The sequence below is a fragment of the Mustela putorius genome, unplaced genomic scaffold (assembly GCF_011764305.1).
Source record: "Mustela putorius furo isolate JIRA1106 unplaced genomic scaffold, ASM1176430v1.1 tig00003853_pilon_pilon_pilon, whole genome shotgun sequence".
NCBI classification, from domain to species: Eukaryota; Metazoa; Chordata; class Mammalia; order Carnivora; family Mustelidae; genus Mustela; species Mustela putorius.
Window position 1 is genome coordinate 47653878 of NW_025422005.1, and position 27822 is coordinate 47681699.

The following is a 27822-nucleotide window of genomic DNA, read 5'->3' on the forward strand; positions in this document are numbered from 1 at the left end:
TGTGTGGTTTGTGTGTGTGTCTATATTTCCATGTGACTATATTTGGGTCTGTGGGTATTTGTGCCCCCTATTGTGGTCTGATTTGCATTTGTGTGTGTCTGTTTATGCATGTATGGTATGTGATGTGAATTTGTGTGTGCATGTTTGCATGTGTCTGTGTGCTCTGTGTATAGTGTGGATAGATGTCTACAGGTGTGTTTGTACAATTATGTGCACATGATTGTGCTTCTATGTGTGGGTCTGTGGGTCTGTGTTGTGTGGCTGTATGTGTACATGTGTTTGCATGCATGCATGGTGGGGGCTGGGAGGAGAACAAAGCTACCAACATTCTGTTTTATACATTGTGCAGATTGGGAAATGTTGACCTCTCTGGTGGGGCAGAGTAGCTTCGCAGGCACAGAGTTTGGCTAGCAGAGTGGAGACTGGATATCAGCCCCCACTAGTCCTGTGTCTTGGGGAAAAGAACAATTTGGCAGGAAAGGGGGACACTTTGGAAGGCACAAAAGTTCATTCAGTCTCTCCTTTGCTCTGTAGGAACTCTGAAAACTACCCAAACCAATGCTCTCTAATGCTTTCCAAATGACATGACCGTAGAGAAGTTCATGGCACACTTCCTCCAACCAAAGTCTGCATCCTGTGCAGGCTCCAGGGGCTTCCATCCTTGACTCGGTTCCTGAGACTACACGCGAGCTCATTCAACAGGCTGCCTCCCACCTCTCTTTTGACCTTGTCATCATCTCCTGGCCCTGGACACTCTGCTTCCACCTGTTGCTTTGTTGCTGAAAAACACTGGTGGGGGTTTAGGGTTGCATGCTGCTGCCATGGCTCATCACATAGTTTGCACTTTTATTAAAATGACTCATGGCCAGGAGGCTGTGGGACTGTGATCGGGTGGTGATAGGGGAGAAAGATACCGATGGTGTGGAATTGGTTTCGATGGTGAGTGAGGCCTTGGAACTGGGAAGTTCAAACCCATAGGGGGAAATTGAGGCTGTGGGTTGAAATCAGTGAGATTACTAGGACTTGCTTCATCAGAAACCTTTAAATCAAGCATGAGCTTCTCTGCCCACTTTAGCTCCTCAGCAGAAACTCCCTCTTTGGCAGCTTGACATGTGGTCTTGTGATCGATGACCTTGGGCAAATTGCTCCACCACTGTGAGCCCTCCCTTCTTCAACAGCAGTACCTACCCTGTCATGTAGGAGTTTGGGAGGAATCACTGAGACTGCACGAGGAGGTACAGAACATAGTACTCAGTGGAAAGTTAATGCAATCTTTCCTCTCCCCTATATTCCATACCCCCTCTTCTTCTCACTGGCCTTGGGGTGCCCATAGCACTTTGTCTGTGCTTTTATGATAGCAGCAGCTCTAGCAAGTGCTCAGTATTTAGTAGATGTTTGCTGAGTGAAGGGATGAAGGCAGGCAGCCAGAGGACAGGTAGTAAGTAGTCAGTAAATAATAAAGTTAGGTTGGAACGTTCTCCTGTCTTTGGAAATGAGCTACGGGCATCCCTCAGAGATGAGGGCTGGACAAAATCATGATTTTGTGTATAAAGTATGGCTCTAGGTGGTAGTCAGAGTGGAGAGCTCAGTGGGCCATTCTAGCAAGTGGTTTCCCCTTATTGACCATCTCTTTTGGTTCCAGTGAACTATTATAGTTATTTGCCTCCTGAGATGATGCACAGATTTGAGAAAAAGAGAGTGTATATGCAGTGGCACTTGTTCCTGCCAGAAGATCAAGTTTAAGGAAGGTTTAAAGGAGTCTAAGTTGATAAAGAAAGAAAGGAAGAAAGACAGGAGAAAACAAATTTCATAGCAGTGAGGGACCCAGCTGGCCGATAAAGCTATCACTGCCATAATCATACACTAATCACAAAACTGCTCTTATAAAACACTGTGCTAGTTGCTGAGGCTATAAAGTAGAAGGCATGGTTCTTACCTTCCAGAAGTTTCTAATCTATGGAATGGAAATTGATGGAAGACTGAGAACTGCGGTTCACTTAGTACCTGTTTAGCACTGGGACAAATGTTTTAGGGTATACCTCAAGAAGTTCAATATTATTATTCTCTAAGAAAAATAACATACAGAGAAGCTAAGAAACTTCTTGTAGGTCACCCCGCAAACACGCACAATGGGGAGAAGAGCCCAGGTCTGTCTGACTTTAGTGGCCTATGCTGTTCCTGGGATTGTGAGCAAGGACATCAGGGCAAGTCTATAAAAAAGAGAATTCCCTTTACAAGGTGTCCTATATTCAGCACCATGTGCGCAGTAGATAAGGATGCTTGTAGGAGTCCAAAAGAGATGTATAGAAGCCTCAAATAGAAGTGGCAAATTGGCAGAGGAATAGGTCTTTCACAAGATGCTGAAGGCAGAATATGAACCCAATAAGAGAATAAGGGAGGGGGTGGTTTTCAAGGAGGAAAGAGGCATAGCATGTCCAAAGGTGGGAGGTAGGAAAATTTTCACCTTCTGGATTTGTGGAGTATTGGAGAGGGCACAGCCTGCTCCAAACTTAGTAAGAGCCTTAGACCAGCCACCTGATTTCCTTGACCCTCAGTTTCCCTATCCTGTACAATGGTTGTGAGAATAGCCACATCATAGTATTGTTGAAGACCTGAGATTATGTATATTATATATACATAATTTATGTATAATATATATTGTATAATATATGTTATATATATATTATGTATATAAAGCCCCTATTTCCTCAAAAATCATCAATCTAAGTTAGACCTTAATATAAATTAGTTCCTTCTCTCACAGTATCCTATTTCCCTTTCTACTTGCAATCTAGTCAATTACATATCTGCACGCTTATTTATTGAATGTCTGTTTCATGACAGTAAGTTCGGTGAGGATAGGGACAACATCTGTTCTTCTCTGTTCTTCTCAACACCATCTCTTTAGTGCCTACAACAGTAGTCACTCAGTAAATCTTTGTTAATGAATGGATACAGGAATGTATGAATGAATAAATGAATTCATAAGTAAATGAATAACTAATCTATTTCTGTGCTGTGACTCTAAGAATCTCAGGGAAAATCCATTTTTTCTCTGGTGAGGGGGTGGGTTGCTAATGGAAGGAAAAGCCTTCAAAGAATGACACTGGAGAGTCACAAGGGCTTCACGGGTGATCAGAGGGAGCCCCAGGTCTCCTGTGTGTGTGTCCTGGTGCTCTACATAAGTGTTCCTGAGAAGGAAGGAAATTACACAAACTTCTAGTTCAGCTGGTTCCAGGGTTTCACAACTCATTTCCTTCTGTCTTGGTTAAATCCGTGGTGCTGCTTTTTCCATTGTGACTTGTGAATTGCCTAGTGCACAATGACTCTGCATGATCCTCACACTGCACGGCAATAACTCGGAGGGGTGTCTAGACTTTCCAATAATCAAGTCTTCTGACCTAATGCAACGCAATAACCCCTAATGTAGAGCTGGAGAGGAGGAAAGGGGATATAAATAGATGCACTAATAATTACTAGGCATTTGGTACATTCTATGAATTCCATGATAAGAATAAGGACTGGGAACTGAAGAATACAGAAGAGGATGTATGGTTATGCCTGAGACGAGGAAATATACACACAGTTGGCTAATATTTACAGCTTTCAAAATATGATCATGTGTATCATCTCATCTTAGCCTCACTGCAGCCATTGAAAAGGGGGATGGCTGGATAGCATTTGTATTGTTACTTCTTCCTCATACACAGGGAAACTGAGGCAACTAGTGGTGGTGCAGGATATAGATCTGGTTTCACTGGCAGATATAAACTCACTCCCAAGTCTCACAACTCTCAATTTAGGGATCTTCTGTCATGTACCACCCTTTACTACATTGGTCAACAGTGTGGGGGGGTGTCTGTGATGTCACAATCCCCCACCTTCTGGAATGTAATTCTAATGCATTTTTGTGATGAAACATCAATATCAAAAAATCAGGGGCCACATTACCCCATGCCTGCTTTAGTAAATAGTTTTTCACAGTCACACATTTACTATTATCTATGGCTGTTTTTGCATGACAAAGGTAGAGTTGAGTCGTTGAAACAGAAAAGGTATGACTCATAACGTGTAAAATATTGAATATTTGGTCCCATACAGAAAAAGTTTACTACCTCCTAGAATAAATGAATGGAATGGAAGTAGATAGAAAAAAATGGACTCATTCATTCATAATAGGCAGTGGGTCATAACTGAAGCTGAGAGTGAGAATCGGTCTCAGAATCGCACCTCTGACACTTGGCTGGATGACCTTGAACAAGGTATTTATACTCTCTGTGCCTCTATCACCTTACAGACTTGCTGTAGGATTTGCACCAGGTAAGGTATATGTATCAGTCACGATTATGTTTGGCCCCATGTGACAGAAGACACAGGATGAAGGGGTCCTGCATAAGACAGCAGTGTCTTTCTTTCATGTGGAAGTGAGCAGTGGGTGTTGGTCTGGTGGGGCGGTGTCAGCAACCCCAGCCTTCCCACCCTGTTGCTTTGCTGAGCGTGGCTTTTATTCCCAAGTTTCTCTCATGGGCCAAAATAGCTACTGGAGCTCTAGCCACAGTGCTATTATTGCTATTACTACTAAAGATAGTTTGATGACAACAGGAAACAAACCAAAAGTCGAATACAAAAAGCCCAGAAACAGAGACATACATAGTCTAGACAGCAAATCCACATTAATTCAAGTCTAGCCAAAATAAGACCTCCTGCCATAGCTCATGAGGCAACAAGTGTGTTTTGCGTGTTCTATTCCTGGGGTGTGCTGGGGAAGATCTATAAACCACGTGTTCTGTGTATTCAGCATCTAACACTTTAAAAAGTATTTCCATAACTATCACTTTATTTGCTCTTCATAGTTCTCTCAATAGGTTAAGATAAACAGGTCTTAATATTATTATTCCTATTGTATACTATAATTCTACCAGGTGGTAAGTAATCAGATCCCAGATCCCTCCTATCATCCCAGAGAGTCCATAGTTGGATCTTTGGATATTTGTTGGAAATGAAAGGGGAGCAGTACTGGTGTAGAAGAAAGAAAACGACCCCAAAACGAGACCCCGAGCAGATATAACTAATCATAGGACCTCACGCTCACTGAGTTAGTATCCTTACCTATATGATGAAGATAAGAGCATCTATTGATTTTAGGGGTTGTTATGAGAACAGCAGTCAAGGACTCTAATGCGCATGGTAAATAGGCTAGTTCAGTGAAATCACTGCTATTACCTGGGCTTACCTCTTATATCTGCTGTATCCTTGAAAACTCCCTTCCCTTTACCGGGCCTCAGTTTACTTTTCTAGAAAAGCAAAGGGTTTGGCTCCAGGGACTTGCTAAACTATCTTCCAAATCTCCGGTCCCATCAGCCTGGGAACCTGCCTTTTCAAGGGAAACAGCTTAGATTGGAGCCCAGGTTGGAATTCTTCCTGGTTCCCTAGTAACTCGCTGTGTGTTTCAGAACAAGCAAAAAACGTTTCCAACTCTTTGCATCTGTAGATAAGGACAGATACTACCTAATTTATAGGAAAGGCAAGCATCGTGAGGATTAAATGAGGTGGAGGTGCCCAGGGCCCACAGATTGTAACATGGACAAAGGCAGGACCTATCTGCTTTGTAGATTTGAAGACTGTGATCGCACTTCAGAGGGCTGGCCACAGGTTTGGATGGGTAAATTCATTTAAAGTATCAGAAACAAGACCTCGCATAAAATAAGCATTCAGAAAATATTATTTTTATTAATTATATCCGCCTAAAACAGTCCTGGAGTTCAGCAAATGGTCGGGAAGAGGTCATAGGATACACACTCGACACGCACACATACATACACACACACGCGCGCAACAGAGGCTGCAGAGTTTGCGCGGGTGAGCTCGGTGCCTTTAAAAGTACTAGAGGTGGGAGGAGCCACGGCAGGCTGCAGTCCACGCCCCCAGCCGGCGGAGCCTGGCCGGGGGCGGGCACGCAGGCCAATCGCCGGAACCGTTCAAAGGACCAATCAGGGCGCGTTTTACAAGGGTCGCGCCCGGCGGAGGCGGGGCCGGGGGCGGGGCCCAGCCTCAGTCGCCCTCGGGGACCGCCCAACCCCACGCGGTGCAGCTCGGTGCGGCCACCTGCAGAGCCCCGCTAGCTAAAATGTAATTTCAGATTGGACAAGTAAGTGACCCTCCTCCCAGTCCCACGTGTGCAGTAGGGGCGTTTGCAGGCGCGCAGGCTCATAGCGCCCACGTTCTCCAGCCCCAGCTTCCCTCCCCTTTCCCGCAGTCGCCGCCTCTTCCTGCTCGCCCTCCGCCTCCAGCCGCTAAAGTCTCGTGCCAGCCCAGCCTCGGCCCCCCGAGACGAAGTAGAGTTCCCTGTGTCCTTTCCTGGGTGAGGCTTCCGGCTACTCACGGCAAGGGTCGGCCTCTACTGCATCCCCCAGGGCTGCGTTTGAGATGTCGGGAACCCGGGGTTCTCTGCCATTCCTGTCCAGTTAACTGTGTTCGCTCCCCCTTTTCCTCACTCTTTCCTATCCCCCGGGCCCTTATTTTAGGATATTTTTTCCCAGGCAGTTTGGAACTTTTAATAAAAATCTGGCTACCTAAAGGATTGTAAAGGCCAGTGCTGCTTGTAACTTCAAAAGCTTTCAGCAGCTTGTAATGTTTGAGGTGCATTTTAGTTTAGATGGTGTAACGCTGTTTGGTTACAGCTATCCTGGGTAGGAAAGGCCTAAGCTTATCTTTCCCTTTTAATTCATTTCCCTTCTTTGAAGGATTGACGAGATGCAAAAATGGTGAATTTCCCTAATCGTTGGCTCTTCTCCATGAGAGCACTTCTCAAATCTTAACTAATTTTGTCCCTAAATGAAAGGGTCAGTCATTACCAAGATATGGAAGGGCATTAGGTTAATTTTTTTAAAATAGGAGATCTGGAGGGAGGAAGTGATTACACTTTTGAATTGCAAATTAGTAAGAAAGAAGGCACGTCTTCTCTACGTTTGTGACTCTTACACAGATGGTACAGTTATGCTTTGTTTTGCTTGCGTTTCTCCTTTTTTTAAATGATCCACCAAATGCATATCCTGATTTTTTTTTTTTTTTTTAAACTTTTTATGTTGCCAGCTGGGTCTTGCAGCCTTCTGGTTGCCTCCTGGTCTTCTGGGAGTCTCCTGTTAATGAGGCTCTCTGCCTGGCTCTTGGCCTGATGATCACTGGCCTGGCTCTTGGTGGGATCAGCTGAGGAGGACCTGCTTGTGGGAGGCCCAGAGGACTGTTGATGAAGGATGATGGGGGAACAGACCAGAGAGGGTGAGAAGGGCCTGGAGATTGATTTTGAGGGGAAGGGAGCTTGGGAACCCCCCTTGTTGGATTTGGAAATCAAAACATGTGTATTAGGAGAAGGGAATAACCCTGAGGGTGGAGATCTGTGTCTTTCTGGATGAAATTAAGTTTACTGGGAGGAGACTGGGCCTTCTTCCAGGCTGTGTTAATTTTTGCTGTGGGCCTTGTCTTTTCCTGGAATCTGGTTCCGTTTCCCTAACCTTTCACTTAGTTCAAATCACAGTCAATTACCAGCTGGTTTTGAAAACAGTTTGAGGTAATGAATCTTGCCCAGCCAGAGTGGGGACCCCTGGCCTCCTGCCAGGGGATTTGAAATAATCATTTTACCAGCATATACTACAATCATTTACCTCCCCTGCCCATCTCTTTATTAGAAGAAATACAGGATCAATCCAGGTGGTGATGTAAGGGGTCATCCAAACCTGTTCATTCATTCATTTGTTCACTAATCTTGTGCTGTGTATTCTGAGCCTGGTACTGTGGCAGGTTCTGGGAAAGGAAAGATGAGCAAGACTTGGTCTCCACTTTTATTCTTTCACTCAGTCTGCTTCTGTCTAATCTGATGAGGGAGATTATACCATACCAAGATGAGTGCCATTGCAAGATATGCGGGAAATTCTCAGGAACTGGGAGAAGTGCAAATGGCCCGGTGTGGAGTTTTGTGGAAAACTTCCCTGGAGGAGATAATGCTGTGAGCAGAATTTTGAAGCCTCAGTTTGAGTGAGCTGGGAAATGACAAAAGGGAAGGGGGTTATTTGACTTGGGAACAGTGTGTGCAAAACTCTACAACCTGGCCCGTTGTTGACTAGTGTGGCTGAATAGGTTAGGATGAGATGGGAAATCACCAGAAAGAAAGCTGGGGAAAGTGAAAAGGCCAGATCAGGGAGGGTCAGGTGAGGCATAGTAAGGGAGTTTGAGCATCAGGAGCTGTCTGAAGTGACATGGATTTGTGTTTTAGAAAGTTAATTCTGGCTGCAGGGTGGAAAGAATTGGAGAGGTGCAGACTGGGAAGAGACTTTTATAGTACGGATGAGAGATGGGTTAGGGTAATAGTTCTGGGACTGGACAGAGAGAGAGAGATGAGAATACCGTTGATCCTAGAACATGGGCTTGAATACAGGTCAACTTCTACGTGGATTTTTTACATAGATATATTTACTCTTCCTTAGGATTTTTGTAACTTTTTTTCCTCAAACTAACTTTATGATAAGAATACAGTATCTTATACGTATAACATACAAACTATGTGTTAATCGACCTCATGTTTTGGATAAGGTTTCTCATCAAAAGTAGGCTATTAGAAAGTTAAGTTTTGGGGGAGTCAAAAGTTATATACAGATTTTTGACATTGCAGGAGGTCATTGCCTCTAGCCCCTGCATGGTTCAAAGGTTGGCTGTGGAATGATTAGGAATTAACTACTGATTGAAGATACCATGTGGAGAAAGAATGTAGCAGTTAGCCTACCATCCAGGAAAAGGCATTCCCAGCTGGGGCTTTTTTCAACAGCTTTACTGAGGTGTGCTTGACATACAGTAAACTGTATATATTTAAAGTGTCTAACACGAGATGTTTTGACATATGTAGGTATCTGTGAAACTATCATCACAATTAAGATAAAGAACACTTTTAATACCCATACAGATTTCTCATGCTCCTTTATAATCCCTCCCTCCCTGGTTATTTCACACCCGATACCCCTCAGGAACAGTGATCTGCTTTTTGCCACTAGAAATTATTTAATATTATTTTAGGCGTCATATCTGTGGTGTCATACAATATATATCTCTTTTTGCGTGCTGGCTTTTCATCTTAGGATCCCATGGTGAGTGTGCACACAGAGTTCATTTCATTTATTTTTAAATTTTATTTATTTGTTTATTTAAGATTTTATTTGACAGGCAGAGATCACAAGCAGGCAGAGAGGCCAGTGGACAGAGAGGAGGAAGCAGGCTCCCCGCCAAGCAGAGAGCCCGATGCGGAGCTCCATTCCAGGACCCTGGGATCATGACCTGAGCCGAAGGCAGAGGCTTTAACCCACTAAGCCACGCAGGGGCCCCATTCCTTTTATACATTGTATGGCTATATCGTAGTTTATTTACCTGTTGATGGGTTTTTGGATTATTTGCTGCTTTTTGGCTACTTTCAGTAAAGCTGCCATGACAATTCATATACATATATATCTTTCTGTGGGTGGGTGCTTTCATTTCTCTTGGTTAAATACCTAGAAGTGGAACGGCTAGTTCATATGGTAGGTATATGTTTAACTTTTTAAAAAACTGTATTTCTCTTTTTTTTTAAGATTTTATTTATTTATCTGACAGAGATCACAAGTAGGCAGAGAGGCAGGCATTGAGAGAGGGGGAAGCAGGCTCCCCACTGAGCAGGGAGCTTGATGCAGGGCTCAGTTTTAGGACCCCGAGATCATGACCTAAACTGAAGGCAGCGGCTTAACCCACTGAGCCACCCAGGTGCCCTTGTACTGTGCCATTTTAATTCCCCTCAGTGGTGTATGAAACTTGTGATGACTCCAGTATCAGGTGTGGTCTCTTTTTTTAAATTTTAGCCATTCTAATAATGTGGAGTCCTTTTTTCAGGGGTTTTAATGTACATTCTCCTAATGACTGATATTTTCAAGCTTCCTGTCATGTGCTTACTTGCCCATATATATATCACATGATTTCCTGGGTGAGGTATTTTGAAATCTTTTGTCCATTTGTTTAAAAAAAAAAAAAAAGCTCTGTTTTTCTGAGTTTTGAGAGCTTTTGTATGTATTCATTACAAGTTCTTTACTTCACCTGTAATTTGCAGATATTTTCTCCGACGTTATGACTTGGCTTTTCATTTTCTTAACAGTATCTTTTCATAAGCAGGGTCCTCCATTTTGGTGAAGCTTAATTTGTCAGTTTGTAATTTTGATGATGTCTGTTTTATCAATTTATTCTTTCATGGATCACGGTTTTGGTCATTGTGTCTAAGATGTCATGACTAGCCTGAGCGCTCAAATATTTTCTTCTGTTTTTTTAAGAAGCTTCATTGTTTTTGTTTTACATTAAATCCACAATCCATTTTGAGTTATTTTAAGTTAATCCGTAACACTAGATATGGAACAGAGTTGATTTTTTCCCATGTGTCATTATTCCAGCACCATTTGCTGAAAAGCCTATCCTTTCTTTGTTGAATTGCCTTTGTGCCTTCGGCTAAAATCAATTGACTACGGATACATATGGGCCCATTTCTGAATGTTTTATTTGGTTGTTGTAATCTTTTCATCTGTTTTAATCCCAGTATCATAATCTTGATGACTATAGTTTTGTAAAAAGTAGTGAAGTCAGGTAGAATAGATCCTTCATCTTCAAATGTTGTTTGGTGATTCTAAGTCCATTACATTTCCATATTAATTTCACAAGTCATTTTGTCAATTTCAGAAAAATGGACCGTTTAGATTTTAATTGGAATTTCAGTGAATCTCTACCTTAATTTGGGGGCAAATTGACATCCTAGAGATTGAGTGTTCTGATGCATGGACAGTATATCTATTTAGTTACTTAGGTCTTAATTTTTCTCAGCAATGTTTTGCAGCTTTCATTAGCTAGGTCTTGCACATCTTTATCAGGTTATCTGTAGGTATTTCATATTTCCTGATGCCATTGTAAATGTAATTATCTTTTAAAATTTAACTTCTAGTTTGTGGCTATTTGTGTATTGATCACATATCCTACAGTCTTGCTCAACTATTTGTCAGCTCTAAGAGCTTTTTACAGATGCCATCAGATTTCCTATGTAGGTGATCATGTTATTTGTAAATAAATAACAGTTTATGTCTTCCTTTCAGTGTGGATGCCTCCTGTTTCATTTTCTTGATACAGTGCACTGGCTAGAACCACTACTCTTGCAAGGAAGTGATGAGGGCAGACACCTTGTCTTGTTTTTGATCTTAGGGAGAAACATTTTTTTCATCATTAACTATGGTGTATGATATTAGTTGAACATATTTTGCGGATGTCTTTTAGGAAGGTTTAGGAAGTTCCTGTCTATACCTTCTTTGCTGAGACATTGTTTTTTTTTTTTTTTATTGAAGAATAAATGTTGTATATTGTTGGTTGCTTTTTTTTTTTTTTTGAAGATTTTATTTATTTATTTGACACAGAAAGAGGTCCTAAGTAGGCAGAGAGGCAGGCAGAGAGAGAGGGGGAAGCAGGCACCCTGCTGAGCAGGGAACCCAAAGCAGGGCTCAATCCTAGGACCCTGGGATCATGATCCAACTGGAAGGCAGAGGCTTAACCCACTGAGCCACCCAGGCGCCCCAGTTGTTTTTTTTTGTTGTTGTTTTGTTTTTGTTAAGATCTTTTTAACCTCAATATGCTGAGTTACGTTCATTGATTATTTATTTATTTATTTACTTATTTATTTATTTTTAAACGTAAAACATCTTCCTGAGATAAATCCCACTTGGTCAGTACCTTTTATCCTTTTTATGTTTAGTTGGCTTCTGTTTGCTAAAATTTTAAGAATTTCTGCATCTGTGTTAATGGTGAATATTGACATAGTTTTCTTACCTTGTCTTTTAAGTTTTGTTATCAAGATAATTCTGGCCTCATAAAATAAGTTGGTAAATGTTTCTTCCAACTCAATTTTTTGGAAGAGTTTATATAGAATTGGTGTATTTCTTGCTTAAATGTTTGATGGAATTCACCTATGAAGCCATCTAGGCGAGGAGTTAGTTTGTTTATTTTTTTGTGGAGAAGAGGGAGTATTCAATTGATTTAATAATATAAGACTATTGAGATCATCTTTTTCTCCTTGAGTGAGGTTTGATAGTTTCTGTATTTTAAGGAATTTGTACATATCTAAATTGCTCATGATAATCCTTCATTAGCATTTTAATATCTATAGAATCTGTTGTGATTTCATCTCCCTTATTCCTAATGTTGTTATCTTCTCTCTTTATTTTCCTGATCATTTTGTCCAGAAATTTATTAATTTTATTGTTCTCAAAAAATAGCTTTTGGTTTTATTTATCTTCTATATTCTTTTTTTTTTTAACTTAATGATTTCTCTTCTTAAATTTATTATTTCCTTTCTTCTGCCAACTTTGAGATCCTTTAACTCTGCTCTGATTTCTTAAGGTGGATAATTAAGATTATTTATTTGAGATGACTTTTCTAATAGGCATTTGATGCTATAAATTTATTGGTTCAGGTGCATCTTAAGACTTTTGCTACATGTTTATTTTCATTCAGTTAAAGTACTTTCTGTTTTTTAAATGTCTTCTTTGATCCATGTGTTAGATAGAAGTGTGTTACTCAGTTTCCAAATATTTGAGGACTTTATACTCATCTTTTTATTATGATTTGTAATTCTGTTGTGGCCACAGAAGGTACTTTGGTATGATTTGAATCCTTTTATCTTCTTGAGACTTGTTTTATGGACCAGAATGTGGTGTGTCTTGGTAAATGTTTGATGTATACTTGAAAAGAATGTGTGTTCTGCTCTTGTTGGGCAGAATGCGTTTTACATATCAATTATGACAGCCATATTGACCATGGTATATTACATCGTAACTTGCTGATTTTGTGTTATGTACTGTATCAGTTATTGAGATAATAGTATTATCTCTGAGGATAGTTGTGGATATATGCATTTCTCTTTCCAGTTCTATCAGATTTTGCTTTATGTATTCTATGCAGTGTTATTAGGTGTGTTAATATTTAGGATTGTTGGGTTATCTTGGTGAATCATCCCCTTTTTTATTTCTTAATTTCTGATAATATTCTTTGCTCTGAAATTTACTTAGTTATTATATACATATAATTATATATATATAGTATTTTTGCTCTGAAATCTACTTAGTATGATAATGATTGAGCTTTCTTTTGAATGCTATTTAATGGCATATCTTTCTTCTTTTTACTTTTGACTTGTGTGTTTCTTATGTGTAAAATGGGTTTCTTGTAGGCAGCATATAGTTATACTGGGTAACTAAGTAGGGCTTGATAATCTCTGTGTTTTAATTGGAGGCATTTAGACTATATTTGATATAATTATTCATATGGTTTGTTTTAAATACACCATCTAGCTTTTTTTTTCTTTTCTATTTGTTCCATCTGTTCTTTGTTTTTTTTATTCCCTTTTTCTGCCTTCTTTTGGATTAGTTTTTTTATAGTTTCATTTTTTTCCTCCTATATTGCCTTATTAGACATAACTTATTCTTTTGGTATTATTTTAATGGTTGCTGTATGGTTTATAGTATACATCTTTAATTTATTAGAGTCAACTTTCAAGTGAGATTATACTACTTAACATATAATATAAGAACCCTATAACAGTATGTTTATAATTCTTGCCTCCTAGCCTTTGTGCTACTGTGTTTTATGTAGTACATTTTACTTACACATAAGTTTAAGCCCCACTATATGTGGTTATTATTTTAGTTTTAAGCAGTCAGTTATCTTTTTAAGACATTCAAGTAATTTTTAGAAAGTATATGTACCCACATATTTACCCTTGTGGCCTTCATTCCATTTTATAGATCCAGATTTTCATGTGCTGACATTTTCCTCTCTGCTTCTTGTGGGGATTTCTGCTGGCGATGCATTTTTTCATCTTTTCTATGTCTGAATTAGTCTTTATTAAAGCTTGAGTTTTGAAAGTTTTTTTCCGCAAGGTAGAGAATTTTAGATATGAAGTTTTTTCTTTCAGTATTTCAAAGATCTTACTCTACTGTCTCCTAGTTTAAATTATTATTTCTGATGAGAAATCTGTTGCCCTTCTCATATGTTTCTTTCTTTTGTGCATATTGTTGCCACCCCTTCCCCTAAGCTACTTTTAAGATTTTTCTTTATCATTGCTTTTGAACAGTTTGGATATGATTTTCTTGGGTTAGTTTTCTTCATATTTCTTGTGCTTAGGGTTCATTGATATTCTTGAATCTATGGGTTTATAGTTTTCATCAAATTTGGAAGATTTGTGGCCAATATATTTTCAAATATTGCTCCTGAAATCTTTGTTCTTTCCTTCTGGGATTCCCATTTCACATATAGTATGCCATTTGAAGTTTTTCCACAGCTCACTGATGGCTGTTTATTTTTGAAAAATCTTTTTTCTCTTTTTGTCAGTGGATAGTGTCTGTTACTGTATTTTGAAGGTCACTAATCCTTTCTTCTGTATTGTCCCATTCTATACAGTTTTCTATCACAGACATCTTAGTTGTCATTTTTAGCATTTCAGCCTGAGTCTTTTATATCTTCCATGTCTGAACTTTCAAGTTCAATCTCTTCTCTAGCTTTCTGAACATATGAAATACAGGTATCATAGCTGTTTTAATATCTATGTCTACTAATTCTATCAAATATGTAAATTCTAGGTCAGTGCCCATTGCTTTTTCTCATTTTGGTTAGTCTTTTCCTTCATCTTTGTGTGTCTGGTTAATTTTGATTGAATAGCAGACATTATCTACTTTACCTTGTTTGGTGCTAGATATTTTTGTAACTTTATAAATACCCTCAAACTTTATTCTGGGGCATGTGTGAGGTATTAGGAAACCATTGGATTCTTTTGAGTCTTGCTTTAAGCTTTGTTAGGTGGGACCAGGGCTAATCCTTCCTTACTGCTGAGGTAAAACTCTTCTATGTACTATACCCAGTGACAAGGTTTTCCACTGTGGCTGGTGTGAATAGGTACTATTCATGGTGCTATGTGAAGTTGTTCACTCTGGGAGCCTCTGGCTCAGATGGTTTCTTCACATGCATACAGTGGTTGGTACTCTATTGAATACTTGAGGAGCACCCTTTGCAGTTCTCTGGAGTTCTCCCTCTGTGCAACTCTCTCCTTTCTTGTACTCTGCCCCAAGAAATCTAACCTGTTTTCTGTAAACTCCTGGCTCTGTCTCCTCCATTCAGGGAGACTGTAGGGCTTGGCTGATTTCCGCCTCTGTGCCATAGTCCCACACATTAAGCTTGAGCCAATTCAGGACACTTCATTTTCCCCCACCTTCATTTTCCCCCACACTGTACTTCATTGCCTAATGTCCAGTGTCCTGAGAACCTTTGTTTCCTATATTTTGTTTCCTTTTGTGTGTTTGTGTTGGGGTGGGGGAGTGGTTTACATGACTGAAATGTATTTTCTCACAGTTCTGGAAGCTTGTTTCCTTTTTTTTTTTTTTTTAAGTTGTTTTTAGTGGGAGGGTAAATACAGTTCCTGTAACTCCATCTTGGCTAGCAGTAGAGGTCTTCAACTTCAACTTCAATTTCTGAAGAAAATTTAAAGAAGGGACTATTTGAGGGTGTGAGGAAGGGATTTTGAAGTATCCAGGCATCAGCAATAATAGGACCACTTATTTCTTAAGGCCCAAAAGGGCACAATCCAGGAAGTAGATCAAAAGGAAACAAGACACCCTCCAATTAGGATAATTTTCAGTAATCAAACTATTTAAGGAGAATGTGGGCCTCCTGAATCATCCCTAGGGCTAATAACAATAGGATTGTTCTATCCTTCTATTTAAAGGGGCAAGGTGTTGGGGTGCCTGGGTGGCTCAGTGGGTTAAGCCTCTGCTTTTGGCTCAGGTCATGATCTCAGGGTCCTGGGATCAAGCCTCGAATTGGGCTCTCTGCTCAGCGGGGAGCCTGCTTCGCCCTCTCTCTCTGTGCCTGCCTCTCTGTCTACTTGTGATCTCTCTCTGTCCAATAAATAAATAAATAAAATCTTAAAAAAAAAATAAAATAAGGGCGCAAGGTGAGGAATGGTTACCAGAATCCCAGAGGAGTAACTATGTGTGGAGAGCTGCCTTTAGAGGATTCAGCACCTTTGTTCAAGAGATAAGGTAGTTCAGTTCATCTCCCAGCAAAGGGAGTCCTGACCTTACTCTCCTTCCTCCTTGAAGCTGGTGCTCTCATTGGCCAACCCCAACTAGAGGACAGAGGATTGAAGTGCCTGGAAATCCCAACTATAGTCCCTGGGACACAGGGTAGGCAGGAAAGGGTTTGAGTAGGTAGTGTAGGGAGGAAGAGAAGCTGAGAATAACTGCATGGGAGTCGTGATAACCTCCAGATGCCCAGCTAAGTAGTCCGGTGGTTGGTGGTGCCGCTCACTGAGAGAGAGGAGAGAAGGGAATAGTATATTTTGGAGAAGTAGGTTTGACATGCGAGGGAGAAATGATGAAATTTCCTTCCCGAATGAGACATACTTCTCTCAGGAGACTTCTATAACAACCCTTCCCCCCCACTCCACCCTATCATCTTAAATTATTGACGAGGTCTGTATCAATATGGAGGAAGCACGAGTTCAAACAGCGGGTACATATACAGTGATGTATGTGTGAGGTAGGTTTAGGGAGACTAGAGAAATGAGGTAGAAATCATTCAGGCTCAATGTGTTACCAGCTCCTTGGCCATCCAGATTTGGGTCTCTGGTTACAGACCAGGCTGTTGGCTGAGTAGCTTGCATTCTGCTCAGCTGGCCACAGGATGGAGAGTTTTAAAAAGGACTCCGTTACTGGTGGGTTGTGGGGGATGAAGGCTGAGAGGAAGATGCTCTATAAAATTAAGTGTGATTTCAGCAGACTAATCTTGGTGTGGTTCACCAAATTCTGGGATTATAGAATTTCTCACCAACTTTGATGTTTGAATGAGGCTACTCTTAGAATGTATAGAAGTATTGTGTGGCGTGGAGGAAGGGGCATAGGATTGAAGTCCTTCTCTGGTTTTTATTGGCTCGGTGACGGCGGCTAAGTAACCCAAGTGCACAGAACCTTAGTTATCCTATTTCTAAGCATGGACCCCTCTAGGGTTTTGGGAGGAATAGCAAGCCCATGTCCTAAGTCACTGGTACCGTGCCTGGCACAGAGTAAGTGCTCCTAAGAAGTTTACTGATCCATGATGAGGCTTGACTCAAAACACATACAAGAAACATCTGGACTGGTGTGAAGATACATACTGATAAAGCATCGGTTGCACTAATTTTAGGGACTTAGTAGGAGAAGACTCGGGTACTAGATGAGGGCTCCCTCAGAACCCTCCATCATAGTTTGTGAAGATATTTGAGCTCCCTTTCCTTTTTCCCCCGAACAGATTATTCTGATATTAGTGTCAGAGATTGGATATTGGGCTGAATGGGCCCCTGATTTGTCCTGGTGTTTGTCGCATCCTGGGGGGTGTTCTCCAGACAGATGGGAGACCTATGTGCTTACTGTGTGCTCTCAGTCCACTTACCTTGGCTCTGCACAATGTCATATGGGAACACGAGAGTCTGAAGATCCTTCTTGTGAAATATATCAAGTGTGCCTCATCCCTTTTATTTTAGAAAAAGCCAGGGCATGGGTGAGCCGTTATAGGAACCAGAAATCTATAGCATGGAGGGAGATGACCAATAGGAGGTCACAAGAATCATCTCAAAGCATTTGAAGGGCTAGCTTACCTAAAAGGGATTAGGTAGTTTGGATGATCCTGTGGTTACAAGAATGAGGTGTGGAGGGTGGGAACCATGCACAACGAGTTCTACTCCATATTAGGAAGATCTTCCTTATTATTACCGTAATAGGTGCTTCTTGTGAAAATGGGGGCAGTGGAGAGAGGCATTTAGAGATAGCCCTCCAAGTTTCCATGACCTTTCTTTTCCCTGGGTGTCCCTGTGGGAAGTCGGAGTTTGTGTGTTCTTTCTGAATCTCGTCTGTTAGGTCTTTATAGGATGCTTTGGCTGTCCTGCTGCAGCGTGGGTCAGGATCGCTGGAGGGCCTCTGTGGCACTGGCCTTGGAGCTGCACTCCCAGAGTTTTGGCATCCCTAGATCTGGGCTGGAGCCTGAGAATTTGCATTTCTAGTGCCTTCCCTGGTGATGCTGGCGTTGTTCTGTTGGAGATCACAGTTTGAGAACCACTTACAGTCTTCTTAAAAAAAAAAAAAAGTACAAATGGGGTCATACTGGCATCTTGAAGAACTTGCTCTTTTATTTAATAACATATCATTAGCGTTTTTCTTCAGCTCCTCCTCACTGGTTTTAATAGCTGCTTATGTGTAGGTTTTAGCAAGTCCCCTATTCATAAACAGTTAATTTGTTTCCAGAGTTTTTATGACTGTGCTCTTGCCTTGATAAAAACATGTTATAATGTATATTTTTGATATCTACCTTTTGGCAATCCATAAATTCTTAGAAGTTAAACTGTTGGGTAAAAGGGTTGATTTTTAAAAATGGACAGATAGTGCCAGATTGTTTAGAAAGGCTGAACCCATTACTCTATCACTAAAAGTATGTGAAACTGCCTATTTCCCCACACTCTTGCCCAAACTGGGTAGTATCAATATTTTTCATTTTTGCCAACTTGTTACATGTAAAATTATATTGTTTTATATTGCATTTCTTCATTATTTGTGGGGCTAAAGGTTCATACGTATTCATTATATTTCTGATTCTATGAGGTGCTCATTTGTATTCTTTACATTATAGGAAAAAGGAGCAGTCTGAACAAAGGTGCCTAACCTGTATTTGAGAGACTGCTAACAGCTCCTTGGGTTGAAGAATAGGGGGTTGAGATTGGAGGGGGAAGTGGTAGGGAGGTAGGAGGATGAGGTTAGGGAGGCAGGCAGGAGCCAGAGCTTTGAGGTCCTTGGGGTTATTTTGGGAAGAAGCAGCATTGTTGTAGTCAGCAATTTGAGCTTGTCCTGTAGCTCTTGGTAATTTCAACAGGTCCTGTTTGTGAAAGGCGCTGTCCAGTTCCCCAAGTGTAAAGTTTAATCTTCAAATAACTCGTTCTTTATGCCTTTCACCTTGGACCTTAAATCCACCTGGTCATGTTTCATAAATAGGTAAACACAAGAAGAGGCCAAAGACCTCAGCCAGCTTCTGGCTGACCCTGGTCTCTGAGGAAGGAGTTTTGGAAGATTGTGCAGGGAAGGGATTTTGTTGTTCTAGCTAATACTGCCCTCAGCCTTTCCTGAGTTTGCTGATATCTGACAGCAGTCACTGAGGTTGGTGGGTTCTTCTGTTGTTTTAATTTGAGTGATTTTTCTCAGAAAAGCCGTGGATTCCAGCCAATATGCTAATGATAATGGCCTTGCTTTGAAAGGCTGCTTAGTTCAGTAGAAAATCATTTCATAGTTAATTATGTCAGCAAATCAACAGCAGCCTCTTGGAGAAGAAAGTGACAGAGGGAGAGAAACTACACGTATATTGAAATTATGCAGAACTCAGAGGTCAGGAATTCATGTTCCAAAAAGAAGAGTCCACGTAATAATAAATCATTAAGTGTGTGTACAGTTTTCCCTGTTATGGGCTTAGCTTGGTAATTGGCATATTGGGGTTAAAATATTATAACTTAGCATTTAGAATCAGGACGCCAGTCTTCACTGTCTTTCTTTTTTTGCCATTTTTCTGCTTCCAGGACCCTGGGAGTGTGAGACTATCAGATTTATACTCTGGCTTTTAGTGAACTCATTGTAAAATGGATTTGTAGAAGATAGACGGACTCCGATGAGACCCCTGGTCTGAGGACCCTCTCTATCTTCCTTCTCCCCTCTATATACATGCCTGGCCAAGGAGGGAGGTTGTCCTGGGGGAGGAGCGGGGTGCCACACACAGAAGAGAGGCTTGCTGATAGTGCTTCTGGAACTCTCCAGAGACTGAGTCCTTAGAGGCTATTTATTTTACAAGGTATTTGACCATTTTATACATTAAGAATCTTCCCCTCTCCCACAACCCAGTACTTCCCCTGTTATTATATTAAGATATACTGTGCCTATCAGCAGGTACAAGGAAGTAGCAGGCAGAACATTCTCGGTTAATACCTAATGTTTCTTAGAGTGGCATGAATAGTGATATAAGTTGTCTTTATGAATCAGGGAGAAGCCATTTCTAATGATTGTGTGTCCAAGAAGTTTTCACAGGATGAACACAGTTGGAAGGGCCTTCTGAGTTAGCCCAGGATAAAGGCAACTTGGTTCACGTGGAAAACCAAGTCATTTCAGGGACAGCAGTAGCAAGAGCACTGCTCCAGCTTAGACAAACCTGGATTTGAATACAGCCTCCTTCCTCTCTTGGCTTTGTGACCCTCAACTGGAGATTGATACTTGCAGAATTTCAGCATTCCCATCTGTAACTGGGAGAAACAGTTAACTGGGTCTTCTAAATGTGGCATCCCTTCTCCCTTTTTCTGCAGAGTGAGTAGCTTGGTAAGGCATTATAAATTATAAGGATCTTGGGAGGCATTATTACAAATAAGGGATTGCTTTATCAGATCACAAGGATTGAAAAGAAGAGGGAGCCAGCAGTGTCGTACAGAAGAGGATGTGGGAAATGCAAAGTTTCATCTGCTCTTAAGGCACTCTTTGTTGTTGGAGTTTGGGGATGTCTTCTCATGAGTCAGATTTTCCATCCATGATTTCTTTAGGACCTATGCTGTGCATTTGTCCCCAACATGGTTGGATTTGGCATTCGTGTCAGCTCTTGTGTCTTGCCTGTGTGGCTGGCGGAGAGTGGTGGTTTCGGCCCACATGCAGAACTGGCTCTGTTTTCATTCTGTGGCTGCCACATGGTGAGGCAGGCAGCGTGGTTGGATGAGTTCTGACTTCCCCGCCTTTTGGAACCCAACTTTGAATTAAAAGAATAGCCAGCCTTTCTGCTGTTAATACTGTATACCTCCTTGAATCACCTGGGGCTTGTATTTGAAAAGGGACGTATAGTGAAGATCTTCAGCATCCTGAAAAATCCCATGTCTGATCTAGTGGTTGGAACAGTGGAGAAGACAGTCAATTGGTACTTCCTTTTCTAGCCATCATCTCTGCATTTTGTGGGGAAAGGTGGTCCTGGAATAGGATGCTTGGCCCTGGGAGTGTGGCTAGGATTCTGGTGGCAGCATGAAGCCACTTTACTGTCCTATGTAACTCACTAGGTGCATTCGGTTTAGCTTAAAGTACAAAAACTAGGAATAATTTGTCATCACCATTTGATTTTCAAAAATCAGATTCTTATGTTAAGTTGTTGACTCTAAAATCAGAGATGCTGTATTTTTTGCTTCCTAGTCCTACTGTCCCAGGACAGAGAAAGCACTTAACATTTGCTGTATTTACTGGAATTGGAGATGTTAGATATTGTGAGAACACCCAGGTCTAGACTTTGTATACTGCAGACGTCCAGAGGTGATTTATTGTTGTAAGGGACATAATAATGGCCCTAGTAATTCCTGCCGTTGACAGGGCATGTGCCGCACATCAGGTTAGTCATGCTAATAACTTCAGTTATATAATCTCAATTAATCAAAAACCACTATGACATTGGAACTGTAGGAGACAGCATTTCATGTTAAGAGAATAAGTAACTGTGAGTGACCTGTACTGTTTTCTCCCCTGTGTATTCTTGGTAAAACCAATGGACAACCAGTTATTATTGCCAGATTAGCTCTTTTCTTCCGATCCCAAGCTTTCTTACCATCTTACATACCATGTGTGCGATTTATTTAAAGTGCTACTTAGGTTTTTTAATTTAATTTTATTTTTTCAGTGTTCTAAATTCATTGTTTATGCACTACACCCAGTGCTCCTTGTAATACGTGCCCTCCATAATACCCACCACCAAGCTCACCCAACCCCCATCTCCCTCCCCTCCAAAACCTTCAGTTTGTTTCTCAGAGTCCACAGTGTCTCATGGTTTGTCTCCTCCTCCGATTTCCCTCAATTCACTTTTCCTTTCCTTCTTTTAACGTCCTCCGTGTTATTCCTTATGCTCCACAAGTAAGTGAAACCATATGATAATTGACTTTTTCTGTTTGACTTATTTCACTCAGCATAATCTCTTCCATTCCCGTCCATGTTGATACAAAAGTTGGGTATTCATCCTTTCTCTCTTTTCTGATAGAGGCATAATACTCCATTGTATATATGGACCATATCTTCTTTATCCATTCGTCTGTTGAAGGGCATCTTGGCTCTTTCCACAGTTTTGGTATGAACATTGGGGTACAGATGGGCCTTATTTTCACTACATCTGTATCTTTGTAAATACCCAGTGGTGCAGTTGCAGGGTCATAGGGTAGCTCTATTTTTTTTTTTTTTTTTAAGGTCTTATTTATTTATTTGACAGGCAGAGATCACAAGTAAGCAGAGAAGCCGAAGAGAGAGGAGGAAGCAAGCTCTCTGCTGAGCAGACAGCCTGATGCGGGGCTTGATCCCAGGACCCTGGGACCATGACCTGAGCCAAAGGCAGAGGCTTTAACCTACTGAGCCACCCAGGCACCCCAGGGTAGCTCTATTTTTAATTTTTTGAAGAATCTCCACACTGTTTTCCAAAGTGCCTGCACCAACTTGCATTCCCACTGACAGTGTAAGAGGGTTCCCCTTTCTCCACATCCTCTCCAACACTTGTTGTTTCCTGTTTTAAAAAAATAATAAAGTGCTGTTTAGTTCTTTCTGTTAGAAGACTGAAGTGGACAGGCATACTCATTGCTTATATTTTTCTTTCCAAACTTACCATTGTCTGCTTGCAGTATGACTAACTAAATAGTGTGGGACTCTGGTACCTGAGCTCCCAGCAAAGTCCAAAGATCAAAGTTGAAAGAGGATACTGCATTCCCTTTCAGATCCCTGGGACACTGTTTCTGCTCACACTGTCAACTAATTGGTCCTGGAGGAGTGACTTTTTAAGAAATAAGACTGAAGGTAAGCTCACCCACTCTGGAGGATTGTAGTCTTAGGAAATAATATTATTACTATTAAGTTATGGAGGGGAAAAGGAGGAAGGAAAGATAAAAGAACAACCCCCAGGTGGTGGGTTTTGGGGTTTTCAGCACAGTATTTGTAGCATTGACCCCCTTCTTAGAATTGCTGAAGTAGTTTTGCAGAGAACGGCCCCCCAAGCCCATGTCCCTCTTCCTTTGTCATGCTGCATTTGAGCAACTTGCACGTTTGTTGAAGAATCAGCCGTGAAGTCTGTGGTTTCCTGCAGCATATTACTAATAATATTTATACAAGCTATTATTTGATGAACTGTGTAAATATTTATCATAGGAACAGTATTTGGATCATGAGTAGGGACTAAAAATGAGTCCTGTCTGATGTGGGAAACAAAGGCAGAAGAAAAATGTTACATTTCCTCACTATCTACAGCCCATTGGCAAGTCCTTGAAACAGGCAGAGTGACATTCCTTTAGGAAGCAGCTGCCTCTATGCTAATACTTTGCTAAGGGCATAGCCCAACCCTCAGGATCCTGTGAGTCTACTTTAACATATAAAAATGCCTTTGGAAACTTCCTTTATCTCTCCCCCGCAGATACAGGTCAGCAATCATCCTCTAAGCTTGTGACCCCCTCCCCATATGCATCTGAAGGGTCTCATGACTGAGGGTTTACTAACGATAATAAATGACCTGTCCCATCAATAGCTAGCCCAGATCGGGATCCTGGAAACCTTGTTTCCAAAACACCTGGGAGGCTTGTGCTATCCTTAACCCCTCCCAGCTTGAAAGTATATAATGGGCCACTCCCCTTGACCCCAGGGCAGGGTCCTGTCCCACCATGCTTTGATTTAAAACCACCTTTTGCACCAAAGATGTCCCAAGAATTCTTTCTTGGCTGTTGGCTTCCAACCCTAATGTCTTTCCTACCTCACCTTCCGCTCTGGGGACTTGGATGGGAGGCTGCAGGCTGAGAAGTTAGGTGTCCCAGTACTTGTGTCCAGCACAGCTTGAATTTTTTCTCTGTTATATTCTTTCTTGGAGTCCCCACAGCCCACGTCCTCATTTCTGTCTGCCGGTCACCATCCCCGTAGTCCTAACAGTAATTTCTCTTTTTAGAGTTTTCATCTTCACCCAGAAAGAATGAGATAGAACCAGAGTTCTGACCCTCACTGTTCACAAATTGGGCTTTACAGCCTTTCCAACTTAGCTTCAAATCCCAGCTCCTCAGGTTTTGTACTGTGTGACCTTAACAGCTTTATTGCTGAGAACCTCAGTCTCTTTAACTGGAAATTGGGCTCATACTGCCTACCTCACAGGGAGTGATGGAATCGCAAAATCATGTAGGTGATTTGCAGAGTAGAGCTTTATAATTGCTAGTTGTTGCTACATTTGTAGCAACAAATTGCTATTTGTTGATAATTGTTATTGAAGAAGATAACAGTTCTGTTTTCAGTTTTATGTGGGTGTTGTGGAGGGAGCCCTACGCTTGCGGTACAGGCTGGGCTTCAAATCTTGGGGCTGCTGTTAGCAGTTTGTGGGGCTTGGGCGAATTTCCCTATCCCCCTGAATTACAAAGTGGTGATAGGTTTACCAACTTGGTTGAGTTTCATTTGGAAGAGATTAAGGCATATGTGCAAATGCCAGACACACAGACGGATCCTACGTTATTATTATTTTTTTCTTAGCAAATTAGAAAATGGAATGTTTTCTATTTTGCAGTTGTTTTATTGAGAAGGGGAACTGGATATAGTTTGGAGTCCAGGACACAGCCGAGTACTTGTGACCGAGGAACAAAGGGCACAGAAGGCAAGGCAAGGGATCTGAGGTGCAGAAAATTCTCTGGCAGGGTTTTTAAAACTCTCAGGGTCAAGTTTCAGGGAAGCCGCCCAAGGGCTTGAACTTGCTTGCTTCCCTGCTTTCAGGGTCCAGGTGTGGAAACAATCACAAAGAGATCACTTAAAACTATAGTAATGGGAAACATGGTGAACCTGAAATATTTAATTAGGATCTATTTCTTAGAAAAACATGAACTTGGAGGTGTGCGGGAACAGTGCTGGGAGGTTTGGTGCCCTGGTCCCTGTGGATTTGACTGCCTCTGACCGATGCCTTGGTAATGTGGTCTAGAAATGGGGGGCGGGGGGTTGTCAGCGAGAGGCAGCTTGGCATTGGGGAAGGGTCAGGCTCTAGAGGTAGGAGGCTTGAGTTTAGAGGTAGGCAGTCTTAGATAGAGGAGGGACAGTCCTTGGCAAATATGCGTTTAATAAATGGAGGAGAATCAGGTGGTATAGCACCCTAGGAATGGTTGGGGACTTTGGAACCAGAGGAAGTGGGATGGCTGTCAACTCTATTGCTTACTAGTTATATGACATACAGGAGCAAGCTGCTTTACCTGCCTGGGACTCAATTTTCCTTATCCATAAAATGGGATGGTATTTTCCGAATTGTCTTTAGGAGTTGAGGTCAGGATTAAAAGTGGTATGGCAATATAAGCAAGCTACGGAACAGAGCATTGGAGATACAGTAAACATAGTACCTTTTATTATTCCCTGAGGATAGGTTTTAAAGGTATCCACGGAGTCACAAAGAATTATCAAGTTCCTGCTGTGTGCCAGGCACCATTGGCACAGGGGCCAGCTGTGATCCCCAGCAGCAATGGAGTTAATTGCTTACCACTAAAACTCCAGCCTTCATAAAAGGCAGGGGCTCTCCTAAAAGGTAGGCTGTTTCCTGTTTAGTGAAGACATGGGTCCAAAACTCAGAACTGGGATAAGCCCTGGGTGAGCTGCAGAGTAGAAATCTGCCTTTGGATTTTGCTGGAAATAAATCGATGCCTGGGTGGTGGGTAATAAGATGTTGTGCTCCCAACTGAGGAAGATAGAGATAGAAGCAAGGAGCTCAGACTCGAGGAGCGGGGCCCGTCTCTTGGGGGAATCTGTCTTGTCACTGGGGCTGGCAGGAGTGGGAAGCAGCCTGGGCGATGGCTGGGCAGCCTGTATGCATTCTTCATTTCCTATTTGTTTCCTTGTTTCTCTTAGAATAGTCTTGGAGGGCTCCAGCCAAGGGCAGAGGGTTGTTGGTACGCTAGGATCAGTGTTAGGAAAGGCATCCCTGGGCCTTCACACCTGAGACAGTGAGATGTGAAAAGAGGGAATTCCAAGTGAAGAAGATGTGAGTGTGGCAGCTGGCTTGGTCAGTCTTCCTCCTATTTGCAGGTAAAGAATGTTGAGGAAGCTCTGAGCCAGTGTACCATTCTATTTTGTCCTTTAAGGGATCCTTAGCTCTTAGCAGGGGTGCCTGGTCCCTGGCATCCTCTGCATTTCTTTGAAGATCCATCATGGAGTTGCAGGATGCATTATTATTTCATTTACCACTAAGAAAGAAAGACAATGTTACCAATTAATTGTAAGATGCCATTGATTGTGGGAGTCACTGATCTCAGAGAAGCAAAATGTGAAAAAAAAAAAAAAGAGTATCCTAGAATTAATAAAATGTGGTTGTAGGCATTCAGAAAAGTTGTTAATTGAATGAATGAAGCATATAGAGATTAGAATCAAAGGCAAACACTAGTGCCCATAAGTACACAGTTAAGAATTCAAATGATTAAAGCAGGAACCTTTTCATCCTTGTTTTCTATTGATTTCACGGAGCTAGTTGTTCATTCAGGACACATTTATTGAGAATTGATTCTATCCCAGACACTGCTAGGAGCTAGGGATACAGAAATCACTAAATTCCTTTGTTTTTCAGGTTCAGGCCAGTAAGGGAGTCAGACTTGGAACCAAAAATAAATCACATTTCAGAATGGCTAGGATTTAAAAGAAAGTAGGAATGTGCTACTCTCCTGGCACCAAGGGTTGGAGAAAGACAAGGAAGTCTTTCCTGAAGGGGAGATTGGTCGAGTTGGAACTGAAAATGTAAGTCCGTGATCACCAGGCACACAAGAGAAGAAGGGGTTAGGAAGGGAAGGGCAAGTCCAAAGCAGTGGGCCAGACGCACCTGGGAACCTGCGAGGAACCCTAGGAGGTTTGGAGGAGCTCCAGGACATCTGACGTTTCTTGTGAGAATGGGCAGGATTGTGTTCAAGGACTGCCGCAGAGGGAAGCTCCTGGTGGGCCTGGGATGCCATGCCCCAGTCATCAGGCTGTTCTGCAGCCGTCCTGAGTCCTGAGCAAGGACCCTGCAGAGGGGCCAGAGGGATCGCTCTGGGGAGGCGGAGAGGAAGGGAGGCACGGAGCCTGTTTCACAGGGAACAGCTCAACTTTCTTTTTGAGTCATGGCTTGAAGAAAATGAAGGAATGCGTAGCTTGATAACAGGGGCCGTGGGTCCCATGTAGCTCCTGAAACCTTGTAAGGGAGGGAGGCAGGATGATGGGAAAGCGCAGAGGCTGGAGCTCAGGAGCTGTTCCCGAAGCCCAGCTGAAGGTAGCACTTAGGCTCACCATGGCCTCCCCGTTTCCCTCTCCACCTGCCTGGGAGCCTGCAAGCCGGAGGGGGCAGATACCTTTGGGGAATCATTGTGATTAAGCCAGAAGCAATCACTTTTAATGAAGCTGATTCTGACTGGGATAAATATCCAGGAAGCAGTAACTGAACATCTGCGGGCTGGCCTCGTTTTAGAAACCCCAAGTGTGACTTTGCCAGGGAAACATTACCTTTTTGAAATGGAAGGGCTCAGACAGCTTTCTGGGTGGAAATGAGACTCCGGGTGCTGCGGCTGCCCTGGGCTCACCTGGGGAGTTGTAGCCTGTTCACCCGAGTGCTTGTCTTGGGGGTTTGTTCTTACTCAGTGGAAGGCTGATCTGGGAAATGAAAGCCCCTGTGAGATTTCTGTGTCACGTGGGCTAATCTGACCAGAGG

General features: G+C 42.0%; 1 protein-coding gene across 19 annotated transcripts in view; it reads left to right on the top strand.

Moving 5' to 3' along the window:
• Positions 1–27822, top strand: part of FGGY (FGGY carbohydrate kinase domain containing) — a 697591-nt gene that overhangs the window by 283135 nt on the left and 386634 nt on the right. For 4 of the 19 annotated variants that reach the window (XM_045064615.1, XM_045064604.1, XM_045064608.1 and 1 more), the window contains one exon: positions 22871–22949. Coding sequence is in view for 5 of the 19 variants with exons in the window: in XM_045064612.1 (XP_044920547.1) it covers positions 7254–7278 (25 nt within the window). In the remaining 14 variants the exon portion in view is untranslated. Of the gene's footprint in view, positions 1–6040; positions 6149–6206; positions 6362–7088; positions 7279–22870; positions 22950–27822 lie in introns of those variants that run through there. The other 15 variants (XM_045064605.1, XM_045064616.1, XM_045064611.1 and 12 more) reach the window with 10 other exon arrangements.